At 39.5% G+C, this 27,025-nt stretch overlaps 19 protein-coding genes across 19 annotated transcripts; 10 read left to right on the plus strand and 9 right to left on the minus strand.

Annotated features, from left to right (window-relative positions):
* Positions 1-13: 13 nt before the first annotated feature.
* PMT6 (dolichyl-phosphate-mannose-protein mannosyltransferase PMT6) lies at positions 14-2,293 on the plus strand (the record flags this gene model as incomplete). The annotated part of the gene is made up of 1 exon (NM_001181328.1): positions 14-2,293. One exon carries the CDS (start codon positions 14-16, stop codon positions 2,291-2,293), a length of 2,280 nt encoding a protein of 759 aa, NP_011715.1.
* Positions 2,294-2,415: 122 nt separating this feature from the next.
* On the minus strand, positions 2,416-4,782 carry ELP2 (Elongator subunit ELP2; the record flags this gene model as incomplete). Its single annotated transcript, NM_001181329.3, has 1 exon — positions 2,416-4,782. The coding sequence occupies one exon, from the start codon at positions 4,780-4,782 to the stop codon at positions 2,416-2,418; it is 2,367 nt and encodes a 788-aa protein (NP_011716.3).
* Positions 4,783-5,031: 249 nt separating this feature from the next.
* On the minus strand, positions 5,032-5,709 carry YGR201C (uncharacterized protein; the record flags this gene model as incomplete). Its single annotated transcript, NM_001181330.3, has 1 exon — positions 5,032-5,709. One exon carries the CDS (start codon positions 5,707-5,709, stop codon positions 5,032-5,034), a length of 678 nt encoding a protein of 225 aa, NP_011717.4.
* Positions 5,710-5,985: 276 nt separating this feature from the next.
* PCT1 (choline-phosphate cytidylyltransferase) lies at positions 5,986-7,260 on the minus strand (the record flags this gene model as incomplete). The annotated part of the gene is made up of 1 exon (NM_001181331.1): positions 5,986-7,260. One exon carries the CDS (start codon positions 7,258-7,260, stop codon positions 5,986-5,988), a length of 1,275 nt encoding a protein of 424 aa, NP_011718.1.
* A 488-nt stretch (positions 7,261-7,748) lies between these two features.
* YCH1 (phosphatase YCH1) lies at positions 7,749-8,195 on the plus strand (the record flags this gene model as incomplete). Its single annotated transcript, NM_001181332.1, has 1 exon — positions 7,749-8,195. One exon carries the CDS (start codon positions 7,749-7,751, stop codon positions 8,193-8,195), a length of 447 nt encoding a protein of 148 aa, NP_011719.1.
* A 250-nt stretch (positions 8,196-8,445) lies between these two features.
* Positions 8,446-11,286, plus strand: ADE3 (trifunctional formate-tetrahydrofolate ligase/methenyltetrahydrofolate cyclohydrolase/methylenetetrahydrofolate dehydrogenase ADE3; the record flags this gene model as incomplete). The annotated part of the gene is made up of 1 exon (NM_001181333.3): positions 8,446-11,286. One exon carries the CDS (start codon positions 8,446-8,448, stop codon positions 11,284-11,286), a length of 2,841 nt encoding a protein of 946 aa, NP_011720.3.
* A 286-nt stretch (positions 11,287-11,572) lies between these two features.
* On the minus strand, positions 11,573-11,686 carry YGR204C-A (uncharacterized protein; the record flags this gene model as incomplete). Its single annotated transcript, NM_001184596.1, has 1 exon — positions 11,573-11,686. The coding sequence occupies one exon, from the start codon at positions 11,684-11,686 to the stop codon at positions 11,573-11,575; it is 114 nt and encodes a 37-aa protein (NP_878082.1).
* Positions 11,687-11,724: 38 nt separating this feature from the next.
* TDA10 (putative ATP-dependent kinase) lies at positions 11,725-12,597 on the plus strand (the record flags this gene model as incomplete). The annotated part of the gene is made up of 1 exon (NM_001181334.3): positions 11,725-12,597. One exon carries the CDS (start codon positions 11,725-11,727, stop codon positions 12,595-12,597), a length of 873 nt encoding a protein of 290 aa, NP_011721.3.
* Positions 12,598-12,943: 346 nt separating this feature from the next.
* Positions 12,944-13,249, plus strand: MVB12 (ubiquitin-binding ESCRT-I subunit protein MVB12; the record flags this gene model as incomplete). Its single annotated transcript, NM_001181335.3, has 1 exon — positions 12,944-13,249. One exon carries the CDS (start codon positions 12,944-12,946, stop codon positions 13,247-13,249), a length of 306 nt encoding a protein of 101 aa, NP_011722.3.
* A 105-nt stretch (positions 13,250-13,354) lies between these two features.
* Positions 13,355-14,140, minus strand: CIR1 (Cir1p; the record flags this gene model as incomplete). The annotated part of the gene is made up of 1 exon (NM_001181336.1): positions 13,355-14,140. The coding sequence occupies one exon, from the start codon at positions 14,138-14,140 to the stop codon at positions 13,355-13,357; it is 786 nt and encodes a 261-aa protein (NP_011723.1).
* A 254-nt stretch (positions 14,141-14,394) lies between these two features.
* Positions 14,395-15,324, plus strand: SER2 (phosphoserine phosphatase; the record flags this gene model as incomplete). Its single annotated transcript, NM_001181337.1, has 1 exon — positions 14,395-15,324. The coding sequence occupies one exon, from the start codon at positions 14,395-14,397 to the stop codon at positions 15,322-15,324; it is 930 nt and encodes a 309-aa protein (NP_011724.1).
* Positions 15,325-15,424: 100 nt separating this feature from the next.
* Positions 15,425-15,739, minus strand: TRX2 (thioredoxin TRX2; the record flags this gene model as incomplete). The annotated part of the gene is made up of 1 exon (NM_001181338.3): positions 15,425-15,739. One exon carries the CDS (start codon positions 15,737-15,739, stop codon positions 15,425-15,427), a length of 315 nt encoding a protein of 104 aa, NP_011725.3.
* Positions 15,740-16,014: 275 nt separating this feature from the next.
* Positions 16,015-17,250, minus strand: YGR210C (uncharacterized protein; the record flags this gene model as incomplete). The annotated part of the gene is made up of 1 exon (NM_001181339.1): positions 16,015-17,250. The coding sequence occupies one exon, from the start codon at positions 17,248-17,250 to the stop codon at positions 16,015-16,017; it is 1,236 nt and encodes a 411-aa protein (NP_011726.1).
* Positions 17,251-17,752: 502 nt separating this feature from the next.
* ZPR1 (zinc finger-containing protein ZPR1) lies at positions 17,753-19,213 on the plus strand (the record flags this gene model as incomplete). Its single annotated transcript, NM_001181340.3, has 1 exon — positions 17,753-19,213. One exon carries the CDS (start codon positions 17,753-17,755, stop codon positions 19,211-19,213), a length of 1,461 nt encoding a protein of 486 aa, NP_011727.3.
* A 338-nt stretch (positions 19,214-19,551) lies between these two features.
* Positions 19,552-20,958, plus strand: SLI1 (N-acetyltransferase; the record flags this gene model as incomplete). The annotated part of the gene is made up of 1 exon (NM_001181341.3): positions 19,552-20,958. One exon carries the CDS (start codon positions 19,552-19,554, stop codon positions 20,956-20,958), a length of 1,407 nt encoding a protein of 468 aa, NP_011728.3.
* Positions 20,959-21,023: 65 nt separating this feature from the next.
* On the minus strand, positions 21,024-21,977 carry RTA1 (Rta1p; the record flags this gene model as incomplete). Its single annotated transcript, NM_001181342.1, has 1 exon — positions 21,024-21,977. The coding sequence occupies one exon, from the start codon at positions 21,975-21,977 to the stop codon at positions 21,024-21,026; it is 954 nt and encodes a 317-aa protein (NP_011729.1).
* Positions 21,978-23,086: 1,109 nt separating this feature from the next.
* On the plus strand, positions 23,087-24,300 carry RPS0A (40S ribosomal protein uS2 RPS0A; the record flags this gene model as incomplete). The annotated part of the gene is made up of 2 exons (NM_001181343.1): positions 23,087-23,176; positions 23,632-24,300. The coding sequence occupies 2 exons, from the start codon at positions 23,087-23,089 to the stop codon at positions 24,298-24,300; spliced, it is 759 nt and encodes a 252-aa protein (NP_011730.1).
* Positions 24,301-24,686: 386 nt separating this feature from the next.
* Positions 24,687-25,019, plus strand: RSM27 (mitochondrial 37S ribosomal protein RSM27; the record flags this gene model as incomplete). Its single annotated transcript, NM_001181344.3, has 1 exon — positions 24,687-25,019. One exon carries the CDS (start codon positions 24,687-24,689, stop codon positions 25,017-25,019), a length of 333 nt encoding a protein of 110 aa, NP_011731.3.
* A 125-nt stretch (positions 25,020-25,144) lies between these two features.
* Positions 25,145-26,974, minus strand: GPI1 (phosphatidylinositol N-acetylglucosaminyltransferase; the record flags this gene model as incomplete). Its single annotated transcript, NM_001181345.1, has 1 exon — positions 25,145-26,974. The coding sequence occupies one exon, from the start codon at positions 26,972-26,974 to the stop codon at positions 25,145-25,147; it is 1,830 nt and encodes a 609-aa protein (NP_011732.1).
* Between the last annotated feature and the right edge of the window lie 51 nt (positions 26,975-27,025).

Here is a 27,025-nt window from a genome sequence, read left to right on the forward strand (position 1 = left end):
TTATTATTTACCAATGAGTAAAGCCAAGGGAACGGGATTTTCATCAATTGATACTGAAGATGAAAACTTACGCGAACGTTATGTTAATCAACCAAAAGCTAATGCCTCCGATATTCAAGATGAACAATTAGATTGCTTTGAGCAACTAGAAGAAAAACATAGGACAAAAAAAAATGAAGAATACACTGCGTTGAAAATTTTAAGGGATGTCATAGGTCCCCTTTTATTAACTATAACTTCGTTTTATCTAAGATTCCAACATATAGATCAGAACAATTATGTTGTCTGGGATGAGGCTCATTTTGGGAAATTCGGATCATACTACATCAAACATGAGTACTACCACGATGTCCACCCTCCACTTGGTAAAATGCTTATTGCATTGAGCGAATGGATGGCAGGATTTGACGGTCAATTTGACTTTTCCTCTAATAATGCATATCCGGAAAACGTAAACTTTAAACTAATGAGACAATTTAATGCCACATTTGGAGCTCTATGTACACCAGTAGCTTTCTTTACAGCCAAATGGATGGGGTTCAATTATTTTACTGTTTATTTGATTGCTACGATGGTAACGTTGGAACATTCATATATTGTCCTCTCAAAATTCATATTGCTAGATTCAATGCTGCTTTTTTTCTCGATGACGACTTTTGCCTGTATGATAAAGTTGTATACGTTGAGAAAGCAACAAATGACGAAAAAATGGTCGTTATGGATGTTATTAACTGGTTTATCTATTGGTTGCGTTTGTTCTGTGAAATGGGTTGGTCTTTTTATCACAGTTGTAGTCGGCCTCTACACATGTATAGAACTATTTTTGCTCTATTGTGATAAAGAATTGCCTAGAATAAAATATTACAAACATTGGCTTATCAGAATCATTAATCTGATAGTAATTCCTTTTCTTATCTATCTCTATTGCTTCAAAATTCACTTTGTGTTGTTGTACAAATCTGGCACGGGGGATTCTACTACAAATACGTTATTTCAGATAAACTTGGAGGGAACTCAGATTGAGGCGGGTCCTCGTGATGTAGCATTTGGGTCAGAGTTAACCATAAGGTCGCATGGTTTAAGCCCGAATCTGCTGCATTCACATATTCAAGTATACCCAGAAGGCTCTGGACAGCGCCAAATCACTGGATATGGATTCGCAGACTCTAATAATGTTTGGAAGTTTGAATTTTCTAGGTCTTCTGGATTGGAACTAGATCAGAACGGGACTTTGAATGGCAAAATAATCCCAATAACGGATGGTGTGGAAGTTCGTCTCAGCCATAAAAATACAGGATCGAATCTTCACTCGCATGATGTACCTTCTCACGTCTCTAGAGGAAATTATGAGGTTTCAGGCTATGGGTCACAAAGTGTTGGCGATGAAAAGGATGATTGGATAGTGGAGATTGTGAAACAAATGGATTCACCAAATCCCGTCTATTCTAATGAGAATTCAACTATTTTACATCCAGTTTCTACTTTCTTCAGGTTGAGACACAAAGTTTTAGGTTGTTACTTGGCTTCTACTGGATTGACGTATCCAGCTTGGGGATTTAAACAAGCTGAAATCGTCTGCAAAGACTCCTGGAGTCGTAGGGACAAATCGACCTGGTGGAATGTAGAAGATCACTGGAACCACAATTTAGAAACCGCAGAAGATTACGTTCCACCAAAATCCAATTTTTGGACCGATTTTATTCTAACTAATTTTGCCATGGCCTCCTCTAATAACGCGTTAGTGCCTGATGAGGATAAATATGATAGTTTATCGTCTGATGCATGGGAATGGCCAACCTTGCATAAAGGGCTAAGAATGTGTTCATGGGCGGGATATATCACTCGATATTACTTGATGGGATCTCCCTTCAATACATGGATTTCTACTGTCTCCTTAATCATCTTCCCATTTATTATTCTTTTTATATTATATCGTTGGAGGAGACAAACGCTTTATCTCTCAGACGATCAAATCTGGCAAATAACGATACAGGGTATTTTTCCTTTCATTTCCTGGATGACACATTATCTGCCTTTTGCAATGATGGGGAGAGTGACGTATGTACATCACTACGTTCCCGCTTTATATTTTGCAATGCTTGTTTTCGGATTTGTGCTTGATTTCACTTTGACAAGAGTCCATTGGATGGTCAAATATCCCATCTATTTGTCATTGTTTGGCGGATGTATATACATTTATAATTTATTTGCTCCAATATGTCAGGGTATGCATGGTGATAAAGCGGAATACTTACCTTTGCAGTGGTTATCTACTTGGGATATCGCACCTTAGTAAAAAAAAAAAAAACTCCAACTCCTTTACACAGAATCACGAAAATTGTAAATAATAATGCCAAATAAAGGCATTAACTTATTATCCTCTTCTTTTCACATGAGAAATGATATAGATATTGCCTATTCATATGCTAATGAGTATATACGGGTGGACAAATCACTACTTCCTACACCTAAAAATAATTTACCGTTTCTCTTTAAATGTGACCACCTCAATCTTGTAATTTTGTCTGCTGGTGTTATATCCTCGTTTAGCTGCGTTATTAACTCAAACTTTCCCAAAGTATAACTGTATAAATAAATCTCACCGTTTTCAAGACCCACCGATATCAAAATTTTCTCTCTTATCATGCTGTCATGTATGGAAATAGCAGTGACAGCTTTAGTGTGTTTAATTGATGCTTCCAGAACGTAGTCATCAGCTGGCTCCTTTTGGTGCCTCCATACTTTGACAGTTTTATCCCTGGACGCGGTGACAAAAACATTACCAAACTCTAATGGTGCCCAGTCTGCATCCCATATAATCCTTGTGTGTGGTTTTTCATTTTTGAATCTCAATTCAAAAGTATTATCTTCCATATTTCTTTCCCAAAGCGCCCATTTTCTGTCTCTACAAACACTCAATAAAAATTTTCCATCTTTAGAGAATTTTAATCTTGTTATCGTTAGACTGTGGAACGGTAATGCAGGCTTTATTTCTAACCAATTTTCTGTGCTGAATATTCTAATAACTGCATTCTGAACATTATTTGATCTACAAGCAGAAGCAATTAATTTCTGATCCGGAGAAATATCAAGACACGTTATTTCAAAACCATGTCCGTAAAGCTTTTCCACTTCAGGCCATAACAAGTGTCTTTGCAATTGGTCTTCCATAGGTGGACATTCTAGCAAGGACAATGGATCAGTGATATCTGGTGTTTCTTTATTACCACCTTCCTCCTCTTCATCATCTTCATTTGCGTCATCCTCACCAGCTTTATTAGACAAACCTAACACAGGAACGGTAGCAGAGTCTGGCATTTCACTTTTTTCCTCAAATTGAATACCAACAAACTTTTGTAACATTCCTGCCACCCCTTTAGGTAGGTCAAATGATCTCAAGATTTTTTCATCACCACCACTTACAAATCTGGTATCCGTCACTGTCTCAACACAAATCATATCATAACCATGTATTTGTGGCCTAGAAAATTCATGCCAGGTAGCTATTTCCCTTTTTCTCCCGCTGGCATCATAAATCCATGGAGCAAAGAGTCTAGTGGTCTGATCCAGAGAAGTAGCCAATAGGTACTCGCCGCTAGGAGACCAAGCAATGTCCGTCACATCCTTCGTGGCACCGGATATGCCCAACCTTTGATCGCAAATAATATTATCCTTTGTAGCCCACATCCTCCAGGACCCAGTCTTACCATTGGTCAAAAAGAAATCCATTCTCTCATGAGTAAACCATAGACAGGACCAAAAACCTCCAGAGGAACCCGTTGCAGTTGAGGCACCTTTTGAGGACATTTCTCCTAACCGTAGACTGCACACCCAAATGCCTGAAGTCTCATCAGGTTCCCATACCATCAATGAAGTATCAGCAGTAGCAGCTAGTAGTTGTAAGCGACTTTCGTGCCACTGAAGGGATGAAATCCAATCATCATGGCCCATAATTAAGGCTTCAAAATTTATGCCTACTCTCAATTCATCATCAATTTGAAATTTATATTGTTTATTGCTCAATAATGTTAATTTCTTTGAATCTTCTTCAGAGTCATCGATTAAATCGTTAATCCTAATTCTCCACAATCTAATATAACGGTCCTGAGAGCCAGAGCATAACAAATAATCACCCGGAGTTTCCTGGTGACGGAAAGCCAATGACTTGACCCAGTCTTCATGACCTTCCAATTCTGCAACCACTCGACACTTCTCAATGCCAGAATCACTTAAAATGAAAGATGCGATAAAAACGTTCACATTAGTACCCCCAATGGCAAGTAAATACTTTTTTTCTTCAACTTTTGACAGTGATAAACACAGTGGATAGAAGAATCCCTTTTTTATGGTGAATTCATGAGCAAGACCAAACTCATCATTTTGAATATTTTGTCTCCATATGCTGATAGTACCATCAGCACAACCGACTGAAATAAGACTTGGTAAAGCGCTTAATGCCACAATCGTCTTCGAGTAATGTTGAATGGTTTGAATACATTGTAAATGTGAGTAATCAGTAAATTTCCAGATCTTAACATGATGATCCTCAGATGCAGATACCATAAAATCTGAATCTGGGACAAATCTGACACAAGTCACTTCAGCTTCGTGGCCTTTCAAAGTTGCATAAACACCTTTATTATTTGGTTCAATGGGGTCCCATAATGCAATAGTTTTACCTGCGCCAAATGCGACGATTTTTTTAACTTTGTGTATATCGCTAACCTGAGTTTGCTTGTTAGCACCTATAAAAATGGCTTCGGGAGTGATACATTCCACCATGATTATGGAACGTTAACTATATAAAGTTTTTGCAGGAACTGGGATATACAAATAGATATACTAGTCTCTACGTGCAATTGTAAGCTACCTCTGCCCATCGCCTAATATTAAAACAAAAAAATTTTTCATCTATTTCAATATCGGACACTTTTCCCGTCACGTGGAAACGGCTGACAAGGTTAATAAGAAGAAATCGCTTAAAGGACCGACCCAGGCTATAAATTATACTGATCTTTATACACTATACTCTTATTTAATGGGTTGCATCTCAGTCTCACACATTTTGAAACTCTCAAATTCACCTTCAAAAAAGCGGGACTTAATTACTCGATTAAACCAGCGCGTAACCTCTGGATGCTTAGACCTCCATGTTTCATCGAAAAAACTTATAAACCCTAGCGAAAAAGCAGCCGCTGAGATTAAATCAGCAAGAGTTTCGTGGTCATCACAGACAAGGTATTGCTGTTTCTTTAACCTTTTCTCGTAAAGCGAAACAATGGTGTCGACATTCTCTCTTGCGGCTTTGAATTCAGTGGCATTATATGGCTTTACGCCAATTAGAGGGAAAAACACCTCACAAACCTCATTCAAGAAATCACTGTTGGAAAGCGATTCCCATCTTAAAATATCTGCACGAGTTTTGAAGTCACCTTCGGGACCCAACAACTGGCGCACAGCTTCCTTGTCGCTCGACAGATGGATCAAGTAGTAGTCAATAGCCATTGCCTCTGTAAGCGTCCACTCGTCATGCGGTCCAACAAAAGTTGGGTACTTACGCAAGGGAAACTCCCTTTCGTAAAGTTGCTGAGCGTCACTTGGATCAGCAAGCTTAACGTCCAGCTTCAAGGAACGCACTAAACCTCTTGGCACAATGGTCCTAATCAACTTTCTCTCCTTCAAATCAGTAAACAGTGTTCCGTCAGACATTTGTAGTTTTCTACACAAAGATGCCGAAATCAATGATGAGCAAGTATCGAGTTCGCTTCGCACTGCTACATCTAGGCTTTTATAAGGGGTGGTATCGTTTAAAGGTGCGGCTATTAAAAGGGATGAATACGTGGGAAACGGTTGCATTACAGGAAAAACAGCTTTTTATCTTATTATATCTTTAAATATGTACATACGCTTGTTTATACGTGGAGGCGACAAAAAGGGTTGGTTGAAGGGAGAGAGAAAGAGACGCACAGAGATTGGAGGAGGGGCTCAGTTCGCTGATTGTTTCTTCTTCTGTGTTAGGTTTTCCAAAGTTAACCTGTCGTTGTCGTCGTCATCTTCACTGGGAGGCGTTGAGTTAGTGTTTGAATCTGAATCTGAATTTGTATTCGTGTTGTTAGAATTTGTGTCTTCATCATCTTCCTGACTGAAAAGATTTCCATTGTCATCCGGTGATTTAGCGGTAGAGTTTTCGCCCGTAAATTCGTTGGCAAACTCTGTAGCCGGAGAGGCCTCCCTGATTAGCTTCCTAGTAAACGGATCATCCAAAAAATTCTGTTTTCTTTGTCGTTGATTTTGTTTCTTTAATTCATTGCCTATTAACTTGGAGTAGAGTTTTTTGCCCAACGTTTTCTTTAGCAAGATTTCACGGACTTCGAAGTACAAGTCTCTGGAGGCGTTATTCAAATTTGTCTGGTTTTTCTTGAAATATGACCTGAATTCATTGATGTGTTTTTTGAACTCCAGTTCGTTTTTCTTCAACCAAGAAACGTTCAGCTCCTGTCTGGTAGCACCCCTTGCAAAGTTTCTCATCAAATATTTGTCATAATCTCTGATGATCTTTGTGATAATATCACTTGTAGAGACACCATTGGTTCTTTGGGTAGTCAAGAATTTTCCCATCTCCTTTATTGGCTTGTAGATATCGTCGCTGTCGGCGCTAACGTAAGGAATATCGTCATGTGCCACGTAGTCAATCTTGTGTTCTAGTAGAAATTCTGGGGTGACACACCAGGGAGCGTTGGGCACGACTTCGTCAACCCATCTGCAGTGCGTTAAAGTTTCACAACGCTGCTTATCGGTCAGCACAGTCAAACCTTTTAGTTTGTGAGTGATTTTGTCGCTAGGCACACCAACTATCAGTGTTACATTGGGGAAAGCCTTCTTACACTGTTCCAGTTGCTTCATGTGGCCAAGATGGAAAAGATCAAAAACACCATCTGCATATATCCTGATGGGTCTATCCGTTGGAGGCAAATTGAATCTGAAACCTTTAGGACGATACTTGCGCAGTTCCTTGGGCAACTCGTTGGTGTAACGAGCCTCCTTCTCTTCAAACTCCTTCGTCAACCGGCGACGCTTGCGGGGAGTGAGCTGTGTGTCCTTATTTTCATCCTGGTTCTTACTCTCATCCTTATCCTCATTGTCCTGCTCTTCCGTTTCCTCACGCTGTCTTTTATTTTTATTTTTTTTAAATAGGTTTGATAGCGATGAGTTAGAAAGCTTAGCCCTAATCGAGGACTTCCCTGTTGTTGGGTTTGCCATTTTTCTTTGTGTCTGCTGTGCTTTGTACTACCAAGAGAGAATAGCAAGAGTGAAATTTGAAAGTTAAACAATACAATAAAGAAAAGTGACTGGCGTATGCAAGAAAGGGGAATGGGTATAAAAAATACAAGAACGGCAGAAAAAATAAAAGAAACAGGAGAAACAAACAATGGTAACTGTACTAAAACCAATACCAGATATATATTTCATACTTATTAAAAAGCGTTAAGAAACGAAGCGTAAAAACGTAAGAAAAAGAATGACTATATAACGGTAGGTCTTCGACTCATTTTTTTCTTCCTACATGCAAACGACAAATACGGGTAATGCACATTTCGCTTATTGGGTTCTTCCCTTTCCTTTTTTCCATTTTTTTCTTTCTGGCTGTCGCTAGCCTTTCTACTTCCTCCGCACATACAGTTTTCAGCACAGTATAGATAGCTGTGCAGCCAGATAGAAGCAAAAGAGAAGTCAATTGCAAAAAAAATATGGACTCGTACTCAATAACAAACGTAAAATACCTGGATCCGACTGAATTGCATCGTTGGATGCAAGAAGGACACACTACTACGCTGAGGGAGCCTTTCCAGGTAGTGGATGTGCGAGGCTCAGATTATATGGGGGGCCATATCAAGGACGGATGGCACTACGCCTATTCGCGCCTTAAGCAGGATCCGGAGTACTTACGTGAGCTAAAGCACAGATTGTTGGAAAAGCAAGCGGACGGCCGCGGAGCGCTGAACGTGATTTTCCATTGTATGTTATCGCAGCAGCGCGGACCGTCTGCAGCGATGCTGCTGCTTCGGTCGCTTGACACGGCGGAACTTTCTCGCTGTCGTCTATGGGTGTTGCGTGGGGGGTTCTCGCGCTGGCAATCCGTATACGGTGACGACGAGAGCGTTACGGCGGGTTACCTACCCGATCTGTGGCGTTGACAGGTTTACACAATCGCACGTGATCATATATTTGCCATGACTCCTCCCAGTGACAATTTTGTTCTTTTTTCCTCTTTATCGCTTTCGTACTATGGTCAGTCATTCATTCATTATATACGCGCTCTCCATAACCCGTAACTTTTTATTATATATAGACTCGTTTACAATACAACGATAGCGATACCATTCAATTGAAGTTGTGAGACCAGGTAACGAGACGAACACAACTTTACAAGTCAAATAAGAAATCATGGCTGGTCAAGTGTTGGACGGCAAAGCATGCGCTCAGCAGTTTAGAAGCAATATTGCTAATGAAATCAAAAGCATTCAAGGTCACGTGCCTGGGTTTGCACCTAACCTTGCCATCATTCAAGTAGGCAACAGACCAGACTCAGCCACATATGTACGCATGAAGCGTAAGGCAGCTGAAGAGGCCGGCATTGTTGCTAATTTCATTCATTTAGATGAATCCGCTACTGAATTTGAAGTTCTGCGTTACGTGGACCAGCTGAATGAGGACCCACATACACACGGTATTATCGTGCAACTACCATTACCCGCTCATTTGGACGAGGATAGAATCACCTCGAGAGTGTTGGCAGAAAAGGACGTGGACGGGTTCGGGCCCACCAACATTGGCGAATTGAATAAGAAGAACGGACACCCATTCTTTTTGCCCTGCACGCCCAAGGGGATCATTGAGCTGCTTCACAAGGCCAACGTCACGATTGAAGGTTCCCGGTCCGTTGTGATCGGAAGATCTGACATTGTTGGCTCTCCTGTTGCAGAATTGTTAAAATCTCTAAACTCCACCGTCACCATCACTCATTCTAAAACCCGTGATATCGCATCATACTTACACGACGCGGACATCGTAGTCGTTGCCATCGGCCAACCAGAATTTGTGAAGGGTGAATGGTTCAAACCAAGAGACGGCACTTCCAGTGATAAGAAAACCGTGGTAATTGATGTTGGCACCAACTACGTTGCTGATCCTTCCAAAAAGTCCGGTTTCAAATGTGTTGGTGACGTTGAGTTCAATGAAGCAATCAAATACGTCCATCTAATCACTCCAGTGCCCGGTGGTGTGGGCCCCATGACGGTGGCTATGTTAATGCAAAATACCTTGATTGCTGCCAAACGCCAAATGGAAGAATCCTCGAAGCCTTTGCAGATTCCTCCCTTGCCATTGAAGTTGCTAACACCTGTTCCTTCCGATATAGACATCTCCAGAGCACAACAGCCAAAGCTTATCAACCAGCTTGCTCAAGAATTGGGTATTTACTCTCATGAGTTGGAGCTGTACGGACATTACAAGGCCAAAATTTCTCCTAAAGTCATCGAAAGGCTGCAGACGCGCCAAAATGGTAAGTACATCTTGGTGTCTGGTATCACACCAACACCACTGGGAGAGGGTAAATCCACTACAACAATGGGTCTTGTCCAGGCACTAACGGCTCACTTGGGCAAGCCAGCCATTGCGAACGTCAGACAACCCTCCCTAGGACCCACTTTAGGTGTCAAAGGTGGTGCTGCGGGTGGTGGTTATTCCCAAGTCATCCCAATGGACGAATTCAACTTACATTTGACTGGTGACATTCACGCCATTGGTGCGGCTAACAACCTACTTGCTGCCGCTATTGACACTAGAATGTTCCATGAGACCACTCAAAAGAACGACGCTACCTTCTACAACAGACTAGTGCCTAGAAAGAACGGAAAGAGAAAGTTTACTCCCTCCATGCAAAGAAGATTGAACAGACTGGGTATTCAAAAGACCAACCCCGATGATCTAACACCCGAAGAGATCAACAAATTCGCCAGATTGAACATTGACCCGGACACTATTACTATCAAGAGGGTGGTCGATATCAACGACAGAATGTTAAGACAAATCACCATTGGTCAAGCCCCTACCGAGAAGAACCACACAAGAGTTACTGGATTCGATATCACCGTTGCTTCTGAATTGATGGCTATTCTTGCTCTTTCAAAGGACTTGAGGGACATGAAGGAACGTATTGGAAGAGTCGTTGTTGCTGCTGACGTAAACAGGTCTCCAGTCACTGTTGAAGATGTGGGTTGTACCGGTGCCTTAACCGCTTTATTAAGAGACGCTATCAAGCCCAACTTGATGCAAACTTTAGAAGGTACTCCTGTCTTGGTCCATGCCGGCCCATTTGCCAACATCTCTATCGGTGCCTCTTCTGTTATTGCTGATCGCGTGGCTTTGAAATTGGTTGGTACCGAGCCAGAGGCAAAAACAGAAGCTGGTTATGTGGTTACTGAAGCAGGGTTCGATTTCACTATGGGTGGTGAAAGATTCTTCAACATCAAGTGCCGTTCCTCTGGATTGACACCTAATGCTGTGGTCTTGGTTGCTACTGTTAGGGCATTGAAGTCACACGGTGGTGCTCCAGATGTCAAACCTGGCCAACCTTTACCTTCCGCATACACTGAAGAGAATATCGAGTTTGTCGAAAAAGGTGCCGCTAACATGTGTAAACAAATTGCCAACATTAAGCAATTTGGCGTCCCCGTCGTTGTCGCAATTAACAAGTTTGAAACTGACACTGAAGGTGAAATAGCCGCCATTAGAAAAGCCGCTTTGGAAGCTGGTGCATTTGAAGCCGTAACCTCTAACCATTGGGCCGAAGGTGGTAAAGGTGCTATCGACTTGGCCAAGGCCGTCATCGAAGCTTCCAACCAACCAGTGGACTTCCATTTCCTATATGACGTTAACTCCTCCGTTGAAGACAAATTAACTACTATCGTTCAAAAGATGTACGGTGGTGCCGCAATCGATATCTTGCCTGAAGCACAACGCAAGATTGACATGTACAAGGAACAAGGTTTCGGTAACTTGCCAATTTGTATCGCCAAGACACAATACTCTTTATCCCACGATGCAACTTTGAAAGGTGTTCCAACCGGGTTCACTTTCCCCATCAGAGACGTCAGATTGTCTAATGGTGCTGGATACTTATACGCTCTTGCCGCCGAAATACAAACCATTCCTGGTTTGGCTACCTATGCTGGTTACATGGCCGTGGAAGTCGATGATGACGGTGAGATCGATGGCCTGTTCTAAGACAACTTAATTATATAGAATTTAATAAAGACAAATGCAAAAGTTTTTTTAAAGTATGGATGTATAATAATAATAACGATAATACGAACACTATTGGGACTAATAATGATTTATAGTTTTTTTTACACAGGGGATTTAACGTTCCGCGACCCTTTTTCCTTTAATTTAACCCCAGTTCCTTAACGTCGAAAATTTCCGATTCCGTTAAGGAGGAGAAAACCTAATTACCAAACGAAGCGGGGAGACGCATTAATGAGAACAATAAATGTATGAAACTTTTAGCAATCTAAATGATACTATACCAAGACAAGCGAACACTGGCTAGCACAATATTTGGGCGGAACGAAATAAAATAACGAAGATATACATAAGACACAAAGGAAAAAGCGTTCCATTGCATCTCTGAAGTGAATAATATAAAAAGTAGTAAAGCTAGAAATGTGTGATAAGTCAAAAACGGTATTGGACTACACGATAGAATTCTTGGATAAATATATACCTGAATGGTTTGAGACGGGAAATAAATGCCCCTTGTTCATTTTCTTCTCGGGCCCACAAGGCTCAGGCAAAAGTTTTACAAGTATCCAAATCTATAACCATTTGATGGAAAAATATGGGGGTGAAAAATCTATCGGTTACGCCTCAATTGATGATTTTTATTTAACTCACGAGGACCAATTGAAACTCAATGAGCAATTCAAGAACAATAAGCTGTTACAAGGACGTGGTTTACCAGGTACTCATGATATGAAATTGTTGCAAGAGGTATTGAACACCATCTTCAATAATAATGAACATCCGGATCAAGATACTGTCGTACTACCCAAGTACGATAAATCCCAATTTAAAGGAGAAGGGGACCGTTGCCCCACTGGTCAAAAAATCAAGCTACCAGTCGATATTTTTATCTTAGAAGGTTGGTTCCTCGGGTTCAACCCCATTTTGCAAGGAATTGAGAATAATGATCTTCTTACTGGGGACATGGTTGATGTCAATGCCAAGCTCTTCTTCTATAGCGACTTGTTGTGGCGCAACCCAGAAATCAAATCTTTAGGGATAGTATTCACCACCGATAACATTAACAATGTTTATGGCTGGAGACTACAACAGGAGCATGAACTAATATCAAAGGTCGGAAAGGGGATGACCGACGAACAAGTGCATGCTTTTGTGGATAGATACATGCCCTCCTATAAACTTTATTTGAACGACTTTGTCCGGAGTGAAAGTTTAGGTTCCATTGCTACATTGACGTTAGGAATCGACTCCAACAGGAATGTATATTCTACGAAAACGAGATGTATTGAATAGTGATGTTATGACCTTTTTTTTTACGCCTTTTTTTTTTTTTTTTTTTTTTTTAATTTATCTCACTTTTCCCTTCTATTTTATGTACTAACAGATAATTTTATAATGATTTCATGTATTTTTGGTTCAGAATTTTGACAAGGCAACTCTTGAATAATTGTCGTATGCAAAAAAAATTGTTTATCTGTTACATATCCATCATAAAACTTTTATAGAGCTTTTATTGTCCTTCTTATACAAATACCGTTCAGAGGCTGTCCGAGATTTAAGCGGTTTTGGAAAAATTACTGCTATTAATTAAGATTAAAAAGGAAAGGAAAATAGCAATGGGAGCTTATCGCATAAAAAAATGAACAATAATGTTGAAGAACTCCTACGGCGTATTCCCCTCTACAACAAATATGGTAAGGATTTTCCACAAGAAACAGTGACTAGGTTTCAGATGCCTGAATTTAAGTTACCAGCGCTACAACCAACAAGGGACTTATTATGCCCTTGGTACGAAGAATGTGACAATATCACCAAAGTCTGTCAGTTACATGATTCTTCTAATAAGAAATTCGATCAGTGGTACAAGGAGCAATATCTGAGTAAAAAACCACCGGGAATTGTTGGAAACACACTATTATCTCCATCAAGAAAGGATAATTCCTAGTTAAATTGCATTTCGATATCTATGTACACATATACAGCAATTTTTTTTTATAAACCTTAGTAATATTATCAGTTTTCATTTTATGTCATTTGACCTTTGTTGCATTTAAATGGCCTTAACTTCTTTTAACTTTTCAATCAATTCATCCACAGAATTCAATTTCACACCAGGTGACTTAGTCTTTGGCTCTTCCATCGACACTATCTTTAACTGAGGTTCAATATTAATTTCAGGAAAATCTTTTGCTATATCCAATTTTTCAATAGGCTTTTTCTTCGCCTTCATTAGTTTGGGCAGTCCTACGTAACGCGGAGTGTTCAATCTCAAATCTGTAGTAATAACCATTGGTAAGGAAGCTTCAATTACTTCTTCTCCATCGTCAATTTCTCTTGTTACCTGAACTCTACCATTATCAAGGAATTCCACCTTTGCCGCATTTGTTGCCTGTGGCCAATTTAATAAACCTGCCAACATCTGACCGGTGTTGTTACAGTCATCATCAATGGCTTGCTTTCCCATCAAAACCAGATTAGAACCCTTCTTTTCAACAACAGCTTTTAAGATTTTAGCAATTGCTAAGGGCTCTATGTTTTCTTTACCCACAGAGTCAATTAAACTACAGGTGTCTATTCCCTTAGCAAGGCAATTTCTTAGAATATCCTGAGCTTTGGCGGAGCCAATAGAAACTGCATGCGTAGATTCTACTAAACTCTTGTTCTTTTCTTTAATTCTGATGGCTTCTTCGACAGCAATATCATCGAAAGGGTTGATACTGAATTTGATTCCACTGGTTTCAATCCCAGTTAAGGTCTTATTTACTCTAGGCTTGATCTGGAAATCAACTACCCTTTTCACCGGAACTAATATACGTAGTTGCTGTTTTGCAGACATTTTTATTACTCTTTCTGATACTTGATTATCGGGGTTATTGATCCTAGTGTGTCTTGACAACGTTTCTCGAATCAGGATTATTTTACACCGAGAAAGAAAGAGTCAATACTAATAATCTCGAAAGATCTTCAAGTGAAAAATAAAAAAAAATGATAAATAAAAAATAGAAACTATGAAACTATGTAAAAAAAAAACAAATAGACATATCCAAGCAAGTCCAATAGCATAGACATTAAGCACGACAGCTGTAAAAAATGTCAAAGTTTGTTATCACCTGCATAGCTCATGGAGAAAATCTCCCAAAAGAAACCATCGACCAGATTGCGAAAGAAATTACTGAAAGCTCGGCGAAAGATGTATCAATCAATGGTACCAAGAAACTATCGGCCAGAGCTACCGATATATTCATTGAAGTCGCAGGATCGATTGTTCAAAAAGACCTCAAGAATAAGCTGACGAACGTCATTGACAGTCATAATGATGTTGATGTTATTGTTTCTGTCGACAATGAATATCGTCAAGCCAAAAAGCTCTTTGTCTTTGACATGGATTCAACATTAATCTACCAAGAGGTCATCGAATTGATTGCCGCTTATGCTGGTGTTGAAGAACAAGTGCACGAGATCACAGAAAGAGCCATGAACAATGAACTTGATTTCAAAGAGTCTTTAAGAGAACGCGTTAAATTATTGCAAGGCCTCCAAGTCGATACACTATATGATGAAATAAAACAAAAGCTAGAGGTCACCAAGGGTGTGCCAGAACTATGCAAGTTCCTTCACAAAAAAAATTGCAAGCTCGCTGTTTTAAGCGGTGGTTTTATTCAGTTTGCCGGTTTTATCAAGGATCAGTTAGGTTTAGATTTTTGTAAGGCAAACTTGTTGGAAGTTGACACTGATGGAAAATTAACCGGTAAAACACTGGGTCCTATCGTAGACGGACAGTGCAAGAGTGAAACCCTTCTGCAACTATGTAATGACTACAATGTTCCAGTTGAAGCAAGTTGTATGGTGGGTGACGGTGGTAACGACCTGCCAGCCATGGCTACCGCCGGGTTTGGGATCGCATGGAACGCCAAGCCAAAGGTGCAGAAAGCTGCACCTTGTAAGTTGAATACCAAGAGCATGACTGACATTTTATACATTCTTGGTTACACCGATGATGAAATATACAATAGACAATGAAGAAAATAATGATAGATAGATGTAATAGAGTTTCTTTTTAAAATTGTTTATTTAAACTGGTAAACATGATGTACTTTACGTAGCGTTAATATACCGGCAACTATACGTTGGAAGCAATAGCTTGCTTGATAGCAGCTGGGTTGGCACCGACGACTCTGGTAACCTCCTTACCGCCCTTGTAGAAGATTAGGGTAGGCATGGAAGAAACTTCAGCTTTTTGAGCAACATCTGAGACTTCATCAACATCCAACTTGTAAAAAGCAGCGTCAGAATATTGTTCTGCAAACTTTTCAATCATTGGTGCAATCATTTTACATGGCCCACACCATGTGGCAAAAAAGTCAACAACGACTAACTTGTCGCCAGATGCTAAAGCACTGTCGTATTCAGAAGCGGATTTTAATTGAGTGACCATTATTGATGTGTTATTTAAAGATATCGTAGACTCTCGTGTATGTGTGCGTGTATAATTCTTGCTAGACAACAAATAAAAACTGGTCCTCGTTATTCTCTTGTCAGCTTTTCATCCCCCGAATGGCTTTCTTATATACTGATATCCCTCTTTCGGCTGGCTGGAAACTGAACGCGCTTAGTAAGAAAAGAGCCACCTTGTAGGGAGCATCCTTTACTAAGAGTATAAACAATTACACATATACTTTGATGATTACTTAATATTCACTGGCACTCAAGTTATGCTGATCTTGGAGCGATCTTGAAGCCGAGTATGTCATTCTTACCGGGCTCAACAAGACTTTCTTCACTGACTCTCACGCCGCCAACGGTTTCAATGCTTGCAATGGTGACCTCGCCACCCATGATATACCTGGCAACTTTGCCAACAGGGGTTCCTCGCTTGACCAAAAAACAATCTCTAAATACGTTGGTTCCGTTGCCACCCGTAAAAGTCTGGATGTTCTTCACAGTGTACACCGGTATTAGACCAAGGATGTCCGTTGCTGCTTGCAGAACCTGAACAACACCCGTAGATCCGAATCTATACAGGACCAAATCTCTGATATTTTCAATTCTGTTAAGGATCTTGTCGTCCAGTGGCTTTAGTTTGTCTGGCTCGTCCTCAAATGTGTCAACAAATTCCGTGCCCTCCTCGTATAATATAAAACCTTGCTTTTTCAATTTCCTCAAAAAAACTTCCGTCACTGCACTGGTCAGTACAGCTTTGGTGTCAGGATACTTTAGCATGATTTTAGAAACATTTTTATCGGCGTCAGGGTGGTCAATCTTGTTGAGTGCCAACACAGTTGGAAATTTCTCCATCATAAAGGACTTGACCACTCGAGTGATCCATTCGTCATCCCATTTTTCCAAAGGTGGTAGTCCCTTCAACCTGTCCAGGGCTTTTTGGATCATGGGCGCATGTGAACCGTACCCACCGAATTGCGCTTGAAGTGTGTCCACTATGCTAGATTTCGTTGCTGTATGTTTACGCACAATAGACCCCCATCTTTTCTTCAGGTTCCCCTCAACCCAAAGCCTGATTTCGTCTTGCAGCCATTCTATATCGTTCAATGGATCATATCCTCTTGTGTTCTTCCCCTCTGCATCTGTGGTTCCACTAACGTCCACCACATGAATAAGAGCATCTGCGTGTCTTAAATCATCCAAGAATTTATTTCCAAGCCCTCTGCCGGAATGCGCTCCAGGCACAAGCCCTGCCACATCCAACAGTTTGATGGGGATATGCCTCTTACCCTTGCTACACCACCCGTAGTTAGGTTTACAAAGATCTTCCTTGCCAAATCTGGAGCAAGCACACTCAACTTGCAAGTAGCCGGTTGCCTGATTTGGCTCGATCGTGGTAAAGGGAAATGCTCCTACCGCCGCACCTGCGTCCGTCAAAGAATTTAATGTGGTGGATTTCCCTGAAGATGGCTTACCCACAATACCAATCAATGGATCCCTGGGCATACTGGCTCTATTTCCGTTTTATTCTTACAGACAGCTTATACTACAAGTTAGTTGGACAAAAGCTAAAAGACGGAAAACGAAAACGCAAAATGAAAATAAAACCAACTCTCATTACAATTCATCCTAGAACACTTACACATCTGTTTTGCACTGCATAGCATTACATTTCTTGCATATCTATCTATTCGAGAAAAAAAAAAAAAGGCATCGAGTGAATTTTTCACCTTGATAAAAAAGCCCTTACTAACCCTACAATAAATTGTGCCGAAACCCTCTGGAGTTTTCTAGAATATTCTAGCCCCATCAGGGCTAGAATATCCTAAAAGTTTATAGTTGACGAAAATTTTTCAGCGATGAGATGCACATTTATAATGCTATGATGTTCAACGCAAAGGAAATCATAGCGTTATCGGGTAGGTTCGCATCGTTAGCAATAGCTAGTCGCATATATACACAGAGATACATATTATACCTATACCGTTAAGAAATAGGATAGAAAATAATGAGCGAACAAAAGGAAGATTTGTTTAAACCAGTAGGAGAAGCTGCTGCAGAGGTCGAAGATGAAAGCATAGCCGAACAGAACAAAGCTAATGACGGCGTCAAGTTAACCGGCGCACAGGACGCCATGGGCCATCCAGTGCAAGAGATAGAGTCTCTTTGTATGAATTGTGGAAAGAACGGTACAACCAGACTTCTTCTGACTTCCATCCCTTATTTCAGAGAAATAATTATTATGTCATTCGACTGTCCTCACTGTGGGTTTAAGAACTGTGAGATCCAACCCGCTTCTCAAATTCAAGAGAAGGGCTCTCGTTACGTTTTGAAAGTGGAGTGCCGTGAAGATTTTAACAGGCAAGTTATTAAGTCAGAAACTGCCACTTGTAAGTTTGTCGAGCTAGACATTGAGATTCCTGCTAAGAGAGGTCAATTGACGACAGTTGAAGGTTTGTTATCCGAGATGATCGACGATCTGTCGCAAGACCAGGAAATGAGAAAATCTATAGACGAAGCTCTTTACAAGAAGATCGATGACTTCATACAGAAAGTTAAATCCTACATCAATTGTGAACCCAACACTATTCCGATTACATTTATTTTGGATGATCCTGCGGGAAATTCCTGGATCGAATACAAACCCGGTGAACCTCAACACAAATGGTCTCATACCCAGTACGTGAGAACCGACGAACAAAACGTTCAAGTTGGCATTATTACTAGAGACCAGTTGGAGCAACGTCGCCAAGAACAATTAAAACAATTGGCCAACCGTGAAAGAAATCCTTCTGAATCTGTCAAAGTTGGCTCAGCAAACCCACAGTTTTTGTCAGACGCCACCGACATCGAAAACTTTAACAACGAGGTGCAAACATTCAGAGCTTCTTGTCCATCGTGTACCCAAGAGTGTGAAACTCATATGAAGCCAGTAAATATCCCACACTTTAAAGAAGTCATTATCATGTCGACGGTCTGCGATCATTGTGGTTATAAGTCTAATGAGGTGAAGACCGGTGGTGCCATCCCTGACAAAGGAAGAAGGATTACTTTATACTGTGACGATGCAGCTGACTTGTCCCGTGATATTTTGAAATCTGAGACCTGTAGTATGGTAATTCCTGAATTACATCTTGATATTCAAGAAGGTACATTGGGTGGTAGATTCACCACTTTGGAAGGTTTACTAAGACAAGTCTACGAAGAACTAGAATCCCGTATTTTCACTCAAACTTCGGATTCCATGGACGAAGCAACGAAAGCCCGCTGGGTAGAATTTTTTGCCAAGCTAAAGGAGGCCATCGCTGGGAAAGTCAAGTTCACAGTCATTATGGAAGATCCATTGGCCGGGTCGTACATACAAAATGTCTACGCCCCAGATCCGGATCCAAACATGACTATCGAAGATTATGAAAGAACTAAAGAGCAAAATGAAGACCTGGGATTGTCCGATATCAAGGTTGAGTAACGATCGTTGGCCTCGGTATCACCTCCCCCTTTCCTCTTCCTCTTTACATATATCCTAACCACACAAGCACTCATTTGATATGATAATACTTATTCGTTTTTATTCAAATAGATAGCGCAGTCTTGAAGATTTACCTATATTTTTAAACTTTTGTATAATAGTTGAAATAGATAATACAGCATTTTTTGGCTCCTGCTTCATATCTTTTTTTTTAGGTTTTTGCTTTATATTCTTTCTTTTAACTCAACTTGTGCGGAGCAGAGGTAAAGAGGACAACTATAAATGCTGTCAAAACGAACAATCTACAGATATTTTTACGAAAAGGAAAAAGCGCAAGAATGAATCTTAAACTTTCTGCTATTGAAAGTTACTTTTTCCATAGAAGCAGACTAAATTTGCATTCATGTTTTTATGTCGGAATCAAACTCAACGAATTGCCCAAAAAAAGTCAACTGATAGCGGCTCTTAAGTATACTGTAATCCAACATGAACGTTTGACTTGTAATGTATTCTATGATGAATTGAAAAAGGAAAACTTCCTACAAAACATTCTTGAGCCACTGAAATTTTGCGATCTAGTAGAATACCGCCACGATTGGGACCAGTTAGGGGAAACCGAAATTAACCACATCTTTCAAAGGTATAACTTTTCATACAACGAGAATAAACCTTTATGGAAAATTCTGATCCTCCCTAATCAAAATCAAATGCTATTGCTGACAGATCATGTTCTCATGGATGGGATGTCCGCTATTCATGTGTGGGAAACGTTTATGGAAGGCCTACAGATGCAACAGCCGGTTGAAATTGATGAAACAATATATTCACCATCATTAAATTCATCAACTGAAAAAATAATGTCAGCCCCACTATACGGAGATTGGCCCATACCTTGGAATTGGCATATAGTGCGACAATTGGTCAGTAGACTACATTATTGGTTTCCACAAACAGTCGTAAAAAACAATAGAAATTTAATCCAATTTGCCAACTACTCATTTCCAAAAGACCTGCTGGATGATAAACCGAGCGATGGAACTCAAAAATACAAAGTTAAAAACACGAACCATCAATGGGAGTTTCGATTATCGCCGACCCATCTCAACGACATTTTACAAGAATGCAAGGCCAATAATACTTCGTTGACTTCCCTTTTAGGTGCCCTGGTCTGCACCAGTTTCGAAAAAATAGCTGCACATGAGTATACCGGATCATTTTTGAAAATTGAATTACCAATGAATATTAGAAAGCCTTTTGAACGAGTCTTGAAATTACCTTCAGATGATAAGCTCGCCGTGGGAAATTTTATTGCGGTCATAGAATTCAACCATAAACTACATCAAAACCGTGGAATATGGGATATCGCTTCTCAAATTCAAAGGGCCATAAGAAGCAGTTCCGAGGATAAAATAATAGATAAAGTAAACGAAGTAAAGTTATTGGAGGTTATTTCTTCTCAACAATACATAGAAGATAAAATTAGCTTGAATAACGGACCTTCTTCCACATTTGAAGTAACAAACTTAGGATTTCAAACATTTAAAGATGCATGCAACACCAGTTTACCGTTTTATATAGTGGATGCTACATTCAACGAGCCGCAAGGAATATCTTCAATTTTCTCACTAAGCGTAATCTCTACTCCTGGTAACGGACTACATTGTTGTATCAGTTATCCAAATACTCTCACTAAAGTGCTAGAACCCCACTGGCAATATATGAAAGATTACTTAAATTTATACTAGCAGCACTTCACTAGCTCAAATACAGAATAAAACCACATTTCCCACATGTAAATATAGAAAGCAGTTTATTCGCTCTTTGAAGCGAGATCTTCTTCGATAGACGTCACCTCAACGTCAGGATAGTCGGTGCCGTCAAATCTTGCTGATTGTTGCGCTTGAATAGACTCTTCATGTATTCTAAAAATGTTAATTAGTGGGAACGCCACAATAAAAATTAATACGAGTAAAAACATTGGTAAACCATCAAAAATATAAAGATACCACTCGTGCGAGGCAATTTCTCCGTCATAACCCTGAATAAATTCAACAGCTCTGACGATCGACCTAATTAAAATCAGGAAACTGTTCACCAATAAAGCAATGTTTAGGTATTTCCAACTACCATACCTTACCGATACATTGGTTGGTTTTTTGCTCATCTTGAAAATGAACAAAACCTCATTTATAATGAAGAGACCAAAAAAAGCAATTTGAATGAACAAACCAGCTGTAACGAGATGAGAACCAGAAGATGCACTTGTCACTTTAGACATCATAGCACCACCAATTGCTTGTAATAGAAGACTGCCTACATCGCCAATCACAAATATTGTAGTATTGAATCTAGCGGGCATGATCATTAAGTTTTCTGCGAACAGCAGAGTAGCCATTCTACCAAAAATCATGTAAATACTGGCAGCATATAATGTTGGAGACACCAGCAAGAAAACCGTTTGAATAATATAGGGGTTTAGTAGTGTGGTGTCTTTGCTTGATTTACATCTAAACGCAAAGCCCACACACTCAACAAAACACCCAAATATAAAGGGAATGTACGCTCCTGCTAAGTTTACCGTACCGTAATACCGCAATACGGGTTGGGACTTCATAAGAGAGCCAACTCTCCTTTTACTTTTCACAGAATAATGGAATAGTAAAATTACAAATGCTACCCCTGATACTGCAAAAAGTACCGTAAAAAGTATACTCGCACCTAATTCCGGAGTGTATCTATATAACTCGAAGCCGTCTTTTGCCATGTTCGAAGTGGTGAAAAGTGCTGACTGTCTATTACATACTTTTACAGGGTTTATTATTATAGAATGAAACAGGCAAGGTATCTTATCCCTTTATTATGAAAACTATATATACGCATAAGTCTTTTGCTGCATGATAAGCCCCTTCCCAAGAATATGACAACCTCTTATTGTTCTTTTCACCAAAGATCCACGGAACTCATCTTTAGCAAGTGAGGCTTGAAATATCACAGATATCATTGTGAATACCGCATTGAGCAGATTGTTGACAGCGGGCATCTTACTAACAGGCGCAATCTAAAGAAGCCGCGAAAAAAAAAAGAACACGCTAAACGATTCACCCATGCCAGCCAAGTGTAGATTTGTTTGTAGAGGAAAACAGTTGATGAGCAATTTACAGTGTTTTTTTATCTTAGTAATATTCATCAAAATTCATAGGAAATAGTCAATGATGCATGTCTGAAAACAAAACGACCTATATACCTTATTGTGGCTTGTAAAGTTTAAACTTAAAAATAAACTTTCTTTTTGAATGATAGATATTTCCGCTTTTGGATGCGCTTCACAAGAATAGAAGCAAAAAGTCCGGTTAAAATTGAAATATGATAAAAACCCAAACATATTAAAAAACCCAGACATAAAGAAAAAAACTTTGAAAAAAAAAGTATTATGCCGCTGAGCGCGCCACGTTAAAAGCTCGAATTCTTCGCATTGGTAGTAGCGCAAAGTCCAATGAGCGCACCTCAAGTGAGAAACGCAGGCCCAGAGATTCTCCAGGCAGGAAGGAATTGGGACAGATCCTGCCTGGAGGGATGGAGGAATTTACTTCGTAGGCTGGAACAGGCTCATCTCAGCCAACGATTGTAAATGTGCAGGGCCATCGTTACAATCCTGCGCACCCTACCATGGATACCAGAATCCCGTCGTGTTCCCAATTGTGAGTAGTACAGTGGCCTGCTGCCGGGCAGATAGTAGCAGGGCAGGACACTTGCCAGATCCCGTAGCAAGGATGCTTATAATATATCGAAATGTAGCATTGTTAGTTTACTTCGTAAACTGCCCTTGTAGAGTGAGGTATAGCTTAGAAAATAGCAAACTAAATAGAGAGCGAAATGTCCTTACCAGCTACTTTTGACTTGACTCCAGAAGATGCCCAACTTTTGTTGGCTGCTAACACTCACTTAGGTGCTAGAAACGTTCAAGTATGTTATACTCATTCCCGATTATATAATAGAGTAATGTGTGATTGAAAACAGTTCGAGTGAAAGAATAGCCACAACCAGGTTTCCCGCCAACCAAACGGAATGCTGGGATAGCATTTTTCAGGCTGAATAAGAAGAGAAATATATGAACAATCATTAAAACAGTTTGAAACTCCAGCTAATTATCAGCGAATATTTTGCCAATAGACTTTCTAATTGTATTATGTTATTAAATTTTAAATCGCTAATGAAAAAAAAAAACAAACCTTTGGTATTAAACCTCTTTCAATGAAATCAATTAATTCCGGTACCTATTCTTCCGACGCTGTTAGCCAACTATAAATGCCATTTTTTCATAGTACATTAATTTGAATCAGTTGATCATTCACAGCATATACCAAGTGTACGTTTTTGAATCTTTTATACTAACTTTTTCTTCTTTAATTTTGTTTCAGGTTCACCAAGAACCATATGTTTTCAACGCAAGACCAGATGGTGTCCACGTTATCAACGTTGGTAAGACCTGGGAAAAATTGGTTTTGGCTGCCAGAATCATCGCTGCCATTCCAAACCCAGAAGACGTTGTTGCCATCTCTTCCAGAACTTTCGGTCAAAGGGCTGTTTTGAAGTTCGCTGCCCACACCGGTGCTACCCCAATCGCCGGTAGATTCACTCCAGGTTCTTTCACCAATTATATCACCCGTTCTTTCAAGGAACCAAGATTAGTTATTGTCACCGACCCAAGATCAGATGCTCAAGCCATCAAGGAAGCTTCTTACGTTAACATCCCTGTCATTGCTCTAACTGATCTTGACTCTCCATCAGAATTCGTCGATGTCGCTATCCCATGTAACAACAGAGGTAAGCACTCCATTGGTTTAATCTGGTACTTATTGGCTAGAGAAGTTTTGAGACTAAGAGGTGCTTTAGTTGACAGAACTCAACCATGGTCCATCATGCCAGATTTGTACTTCTACAGAGACCCTGAAGAAGTTGAACAACAAGTTGCTGAAGAAGCTACCACCGAAGAAGCTGGTGAAGAAGAAGCCAAGGAAGAGGTTACCGAAGAGCAAGCTGAAGCTACTGAATGGGCTGAAGAAAATGCTGACAACGTCGAGTGGTAAGTAAGGTGATATTTACAAATAGTATATTAATAATTATAGTATAATGTTTTATTAGAATAACAGATTTCTTTATCAATTTAGCGGCTAAATAAAAATCAAGAAAAAAGAAATACATTCATTGTGTCATCTTGTCACACATTTAGCCATGTACTTTATTTGCTGAGAAGTTTAATCAATTGAGAGTAGTTAGCTATTGTAGTAAAAATGTGCAAATGAAGTCTTATCAACACGTAGCGTATATAGTGATCTAAAACAGTTAGAAATATAATAAGCGAACTTCTAAACCATTTTAGAGCACATAGCCATGGAGAATAGGTACTTGTTTTGACCCGCTCGACGAAGTGGTACGTAGTGATTGCGTGGATTAGTTTATCATAAGACTTTCAATGAACGTACCAAAGGCGAGACTCCTAAAAGTAGCAGAGTTATCTGCGAAGATATTTGATCAAAATTTCAACCCATCAGGTATAAGAACCGGTTCTAAGATTCTAAATGAGCGATTAAAGGGCCCTTCTGTGGCAAGCTACTACGGCAATCCGGATATCCTGAAGTTCAGACATTTGAAAACATTATATCCTGATATTGAATTTGTAGACCTTGAGGAGCAATATCGATTATCTATGGTAGAAGCAAAGAAACGTCGTGGTAAAGGTGCTCCTAAGAAGATGAAGAAGGATGCAGCTGCAACTGCAAAGGGGAAGGGGAAGAAAAAAAAATGATTGGAGCACCCTTACTAAAAAAAATATTCATTATGTAGAAACTCATTTCATGTACATACAAAATCAAAAATAAAACAACAAATAGCTGAAGCAAGAAAACGCTACTTTACTTATAAAAGAAAACGTTATGCCTGAATAGTCAGCCTTTTGTATAAATCCTTTACACTCAATGGCTTACTAGGCAGTGAAGAATAAAGAACATAGTACAGCTTATTTCTATTGACCATTATAGACTCCCCTCGGACAATCTTTCGTACAGTAGCAAACGAGAAATAATTTGTCCTCATTTGCGACAACAATAGATTGTATGGTCTGAACATACTCTTGAATTTAATAGGATTGTTTTGAAGTTCTAAGGTTGTATGCTTGTTAGAAACCGTGGTTTTGAGCTCAATTGAAATGCCACCGGGTAGACGTTTAGGATCTTTTAACCTAAGTAATAATGCGAACAATGGAAAATGGTTAATGAGTGCAATGACAGCTTCCGAGAATATTTCGATAGTTATTGTTAGCATTCTCAAAACTGTGTATGACATATAGAATGCCATCACTGTGGGAGTCAAGAACACTAGAATAATAAATAATAATGTTCCCAATAGCAATTGATCTAGTTGAAAATAGTTATGGTCAATCCTATTTCGTAAAACGTTCCTCTTTTTACCGCAGAACAGGTTAAAAAGACTAGCCATAATATTCAACTGACAATGGTACAGTTTACTGCTGATACGATAAAAAACATATATTGGAAAACTTAAAATTGCAAAAAAATCAATCGCTAGGGAAACAGCAAAAGAAAAGCCAACGAGAAACATCATATATATCGTTAACGTGAGCAAAGATGATAGGGTTTTCGGATCAATGAGTCTTTTTATGAATGTGGTATAAGAAAATTCTATCACCCAAAGAAATAATTCGCTCAAAAAGTTCGCAAGTTCTGCATTTAATTTGATGCCAAGGGGGTTATTTGCTAACGTTTCAGTTATTGTTTTTAATGAATCATATAAAAAAAACTTCAATACTCTATGGGATGCCGACACCAAGAAATCTCGATTCTCAATAAGTATGGCCCCCAATATTAAACCAAATGAAATGTCATTAATAATAAGCCAAATTGTATTATACAATAAAATATAATCGGGATAGAATTTAGAAGGCATATATGAATGTGAGAATTGACTATTAGAATTATCTTTTTCCACCATAGAGCCAACATTCTGTATGTTATCCTTCTTATTAATACGCTCATACTGTACTGGGAAATAGCAAATTTGTTGACAACGAAGATCGATTTGCTGGACAAATGCCGAGTAATTTACCAACTGAAAGTGCGAATAATTTAATAACGAGGATACGAGACTAGCAATAGAGCAGATCACAAAAGTCAAATAAAAACCAATTTTTGCGACCATTTTATAAATACAAGTAGATGAACACCAAGCTGCGACACTATTAAGCATAGTACCCCTCAAATTTTCCTGTGATGTTTGAATAAACGGGTAAAGCTCATTTAATGCTTTACAATATGCGGGGAATAGATTAATGATGTTCAAAGTTTCACTCAATTTCTTATTATCTCTCTTGTATCTTGGATGTTGCTCTAATTTAGAATAGTTCAGAGTTTCACCCACACTACTATGAAGACCAACTTCTTTTTCTGGTATGATGAGCGAGATGGGATCAGAAGAATAGAATTGCATAAATTTCAGCTTGGGTATTCTAAAATGGACATTACAGGGATCAGCAACTTTGTAGTTCCAACCCTCCGCTCCATTGTTCTTAGTAGCTACCACTGAATAAGGGGGCCGTATGCTTACTTCTTCTAAATACTGAGGTTCGCAAACACCTAAGACAACAAAATGCGTCTTCTCAAATGAAATTGCCAAAGCTACCTGAGGTCCTTGAGCTGCGGAATTCTCGAACAAGGATTCGTATGGCCAGAAAATGTAATTTGGCATGTCATTTAACTGTATAAAACCGCCCCTGAATTCGAAGGTTCCTGTTCACAG

Source organism: Saccharomyces cerevisiae, chromosome VII (assembly GCF_000146045.2).
Source record: "Saccharomyces cerevisiae S288C chromosome VII, complete sequence".
In the NCBI taxonomy this organism is placed as follows: Eukaryota; Fungi; Ascomycota; class Saccharomycetes; order Saccharomycetales; family Saccharomycetaceae; genus Saccharomyces; species Saccharomyces cerevisiae.